Source organism: Gymnoscopelus microlampas (genome assembly GCF_963454915.1).
Source record: "Gymnoscopelus microlampas genome assembly, chromosome: 5".
In the NCBI taxonomy this organism is placed as follows: domain Eukaryota; kingdom Metazoa; phylum Chordata; class Actinopteri; order Myctophiformes; family Myctophidae; genus Gymnoscopelus; species Gymnoscopelus microlampas.
Window position 1 is genome coordinate 39,080,341 of NC_139942.1, and position 5,000 is coordinate 39,085,340.

The window sequence follows — 5,000 nt, forward strand, 5'->3', positions numbered from 1 at the left end:
TACAGCATTGGTTCTCAAAGTGGGGTACGGGGACCCCCAGGGGTACTTGAGGCGGTTCCAGGGGGTCCCCAGCTAAATGATAGATTAGGCACCAAATGGACCCTTATGGGTCTGTAACTCTGAGAGTGTACAAATGGAACCAAATGGACCCGTTAGGGTCCATTTGGTTCCATTTGTACACTCTTAGAGTTAAATCGACATAGATTTTACAATATAAATTGCGGTCCAAGTGATAGAAATGTCATTAAATGGGGGTCCGTAGCCCTAATGCATGTCAAACTAGGGGGTCCTTGAAATTAAAATGGTTGAGAATCACTGCTAGAGAGCCGTAAAAATCTTCTCTTATGGGGGTCCCTGGCTTATCTTTTCAAATGGAGGTCCGCGGGCTAATAAGTGTCAATTTGGGGGTCCTTGACATGAAAAAGTTTGAGAACCACTGGTGTAGTGTAGTGGTGTATAGTGTAGTGCAGTGGTTCTCAACCTGTGGATCGGGTCCCCAGATGATTTGCTTAATGTGCAACATTGTTTTCTCACTCATCTATAACATCTACAACTCACAACGCATCGCAGTTAGATCTGCTATTTTCACAATATTTATCTGTGGAACCGAGTCAAACTAAATGTCAACTCCAACCATTCCAAGTGCTTGTCAGGGGTGGGGGGTCCCCCGTTCAAATATGATTATTTTAAGGGGGGTCCCCAGTATTTGGGGGTCACGGCCTGGAAAGGTTGAGAACCACTGGTGTAGTGTAGTGTAGTGTAGTGTAGTGTAGTGTAGTACTACTTTGTTTAGAATTGAATAGAATATACCGGGGGTCTGTTGACGAGCCAATATGCTTGTTCCTGACATTCAAGAACAATTCTGTCAGCTTTCCGCCTCTGCTTAGAAGCCCTGTAACACAAATGGACAGTGGAAGTTTGCACATACTGTGTGTGTGTGTGTGTGTGTGTGTGTGTGTGTGTGTGTGTGTGTGTGTGTGTGTGTGTGTGTGTGTGTGTGTGTGTGTGTGTGTGTGTGTGTGTGTGTGTGTGTGTGTGTGTGTGTGTGTGTGTGTGTGTGTGTGTGTGTGTACCTTTACTTAAGTAAAAAACTGTAGTAGTTTTTCCACCACTGGTGTTTGGGTGTGCGTGTGTAAATACAGCATGTGTGTGTTTACCTGAGTTGCTCTCTTGCCTGCATGACAACAAAGTCCCAGGTGTGGTTGATTCTCTTGTGCAACAGACTGTAGCTCTCCTAGAGAGGACGAGAGACATAGAGGAGAGGAGAGAGGAGAGAGAGAGAGAGAGAGAGAGAGAGAGAGAGAGAGAGAGAGAGAGAGAGAATATTACAAACTCTAGCTCTCCTAGAGAGGATAAGAGACAGAGGAGAGGAGAGAGAGAATATTCATTAAACAGACCGTGGCTCTCCTAGAGAGGACGAGAGACATAGGAGAGGAGAGAGAGAGAATATTCAAAGATAAAACAGACTGTAGCTCTCCCAGAGAGGACGAGAGATAGAGAAGAGGAGAGAGAGAGAGAATATTCAAAGATACAACAGAATTACATTTAGATTCACACACAGTACATGCACACAAACACACATTTCCCTCCTCCTGAAGTACAGAGCATTATTACACCAACTCACCTTTTCATATTCGATCAGTTCACCCTGTTTTCTTATATTCTTCTTGGCTAAATAAATTGCTAGACAGAAGAGATGAGAAACAAGACCATGGTGACTTAAAGAGCTTCTGTCTTGCTGAATCAAAGTGTGAATACTACAAACCTCCAATAGTCAGACACATATTATTTTTTTCCAATCTCACAATCCCTTTAAAAAATATGGATCACTGGCTTCTTTCAAAACAGGCCTGAAAATCTATCAGGAGACCACAAGGGGAGGTAAATGCAATTTTCCCATAGAAAGGAGGTGTTATTCACTACCGACATTTTCCTGTTACTCCTTTGCACATAATAGTGTTTTGTATTTGTTGATGATATGTATTGTGTTATTTCCCCCCGGACTTTTTTGTGCTATCCGTTTAGCCTTAATGTCTGACTGTACCTCGTGCTGTTCACATTTCTGACTAATACAGCATTCAATCTATCAATCAAAATCTTTGTTGTGTGTCCACATGTGAACTTAACCCCTGTCATTAACTAACAATAGATCGGTATATTCATTACTATTATATTTAGCGCTGCAAATGTTCCGAATTCAAGTGAACGCGTCCCACTGCAGCAGTGCTCATCTTTGACCCTCTGGTATACCCAATTACCCATGCACAGGGTTGCCAGATTTGCTTATTATAATTTCCCCGCAAGATTTTATTTGAAAATAGCCGATCTACAAGCTCACAACGTGTCGCATCGCGACGCGTTGTGAGCTTGTAGATCTGCTATTTTCAAATAGCTGATGTATATGTTAAAGTGCTCATGTGGCCCATAGTTGCTTCTTCTGGGCTGGTTTTCCTAGACCTGGTTGCTTGTTTCTCTCACAGAATCTGGCAACACTGCCCATGCACAGTGAAATCCCCAGCGTTAATATAAGCCTGGGTGTGTAAAAATAGACACAAAGGGACAAGCGAGGGTTTTGCTGTGGTGGTACTGATGTACGTAGTTAACTAACTGTATGTCCCAAGTCTAACTGGTCCCACGGGCCATAAACGCAATTATGTTTGTGAGGAGTGGCAGCAGTAGGGGTTCCCCATGGACCAGGTTGGGGATACCACCATCGTATTGAACCTATAAATAGGAATCCTGGAAATATATGAAATAATGTCAATGTCGTGCAAAGGATCCATGACCATGATCTTAAATTTGCTAAAATTCTTAAAAACTATGGTACTATGGTGTGTACTATGGTGAGTCAGTACTCACCATACTATGGTACTATATGGTGTGCACTATAGTTAGTCAGTACTCACCATAGTCTAGCTCTGAGGCAGGCCACCTGGTACTGGTCCAGAAGTAAGGAGTCTGAGAGAGACAAAAGAGGCTTTACTTGACAGGTGAGTAGGTTTTTTTGATTGATCGATATCTTTGTTTATCATCAAATAAACGGACCCACCGTAATCATAATAATAATAATTTCTAAAAGCTTAAAGCTTGTTTCCATTGCGGTCCTTATTAGTATGAGGTGTGTACAGTATGAAGTCAAGTAGTGTGGTGCTGGTCAATGCATGAATGTGTAGTTCAGAATGTGCAAATGCAGGGGTCTTCAACGTTTTCAGGCCAAGGACCCCCTAGCTGAGAGAGAGATGAAGCAGGGACCCCTACTCTATGTTGTATAAAATTGTGTTTCAGATTAAACTTTTTTTTTACTTAGTCTGCTATTTTTCCCCTCTACACCTATAGCCTCTTTGCCAAAAATAGTCGATCTACAAGCTCTCAACGCCTCGCAGCGCGAGGCGTTGAGAGCTTGTAGATCTGCTATTTTCGGCTAATGTTCCTCTCAGAAAAAGAATTTTAGGGTTCAAGTGGTTAATGTGAAAAAACCCGAAATCCTATCACACAAAGATTTGGCGGACCCCCTATAGTACCTCTGAGGACCCCCTGTTGAAGACCCCTGTGCTAATGTGTCCATGGGCACATAATATGAAGAAGTCTTTGAGTAGATGCGTGCATACTACATATTGGCTCTTCACTAGTAACTACAAAGCATGCATTAATGCCCTATTCCGCATGACCAGTTTTCCCTCAATAACCACGTGATGAAAACACATAGAGGGAGTGAAAGACGGATGCAAGGTGAGTAGGAGAGACAGAGGACGAGGGCGTTGTAACCTGGAAGCGGTATGGTGTCTCGTCAGGCCGTAGCAGCAGTACCCTGGGCTCCTTGAGAGGGTAAATGTAGCCATATTTCACCAGCAGTCCACCGATGTGCAATGCCTCTGTAAATGGCACAGAAAAAAGAGTTGCCAGGCTTTCCCACTTAACCCATTAATTAAGACCGGAGGCCGATTCCTTCTAAATCAGTAGTTCTTCTAATACTTTCAAGATTTAAAAAGAAGGTTAAAAAAAATAGCAGATGTACAAGCTCGCAGTGCGGCACGAAGTGACGCGGTGTGAGCTTGTACTGTATATCTGCTATTTTTGTATAGCCAACGCAAAAATCTAAAAATAACACAGATGCTTTCCCGGTTTCAATGGGTTAAATTGAGCTGATCTACAAGCTTGTAGAACGGCTATTTTCGTGATGTTTGAACATTTTGAAATGTATTGAAAAGTTTAGGAAATGTAAAAGTGTTTGAAAAATAATTTAGCATTTTTTAAAACACAAATCTTCTCTTCTGGGGGTCTCTGGCACACAAACATTTTCAGATGGGGTGCGGGGGGAGGTCCGCGGCCAAATACATATCATTTTGGGGGTCCTTGACACAAAAGAGTTTGAGAACTACTGATTTAGAAAGCATTTTGTAGAATCGGAACCTGAGGTCTTAACGGGTGAAACATACTGTACTTCTGACTCATATCTCTCTCCACCTGAGTTACAGTAGCATCGGAAACATCATGCACCTTTCTCCAAAATAGTGCACAGAACTTTCCTTTGATTAGAGTTCCTGAGGGGGGAATGGATGCTAAAGAAACCCAGAGCCTCAGGCAAGCTAATCAAACTCAGAACCCCTGGGGGACCAATCCTGCCTCTATTTACAGGAAGCAGACACCTGCTCCCACAACAGTCGGCTCATGAGAACACTCTGTAGCCTAGAGTAGCATCCTGACAACAAGCCAGATACACCCAGCAGAGATTCAGAAATTCCTCTGAAAACAAACTCACACGCACACACTCGCACGTGCACTGCAGGCACACAGGCTCTTTTAACGTCTATTTCTATTTTTTCAATTTCTTGCTATTTCTGTTTTTGGAAATTTTGGAAATGTTGAGGAACCGAAACCCAAGAATTGTACTCTTGTATATGTATAATGGGATGTAAAGAATCATATTAATCTTGAATCTTGAACACACACACACACACACACACACACACACACACACACACACACACACACACACACAC

General features: G+C 42.7%; 1 protein-coding gene across 1 annotated transcript in view; it reads right to left on the reverse strand.

The window, feature by feature from the left end:
• Window positions 1-5,000, reverse strand: part of rgs11 (regulator of G protein signaling 11) — a 17,662-nt gene that overhangs the window by 10,568 nt on the left and 2,094 nt on the right. The window contains exons 4-8 of the mRNA XM_084056366.1: window positions 3,766-3,872; window positions 2,907-2,958; window positions 1,625-1,683; window positions 1,158-1,234; window positions 811-892 (exon numbers count right to left, since the gene is read on the reverse strand). Coding sequence (XP_083912492.1) covers window positions 811-892; window positions 1,158-1,234; window positions 1,625-1,683; window positions 2,907-2,958; window positions 3,766-3,872 — 377 coding nt within the window. The remainder of the gene's footprint in view (window positions 1-810; window positions 893-1,157; window positions 1,235-1,624; window positions 1,684-2,906; window positions 2,959-3,765; window positions 3,873-5,000) is intronic.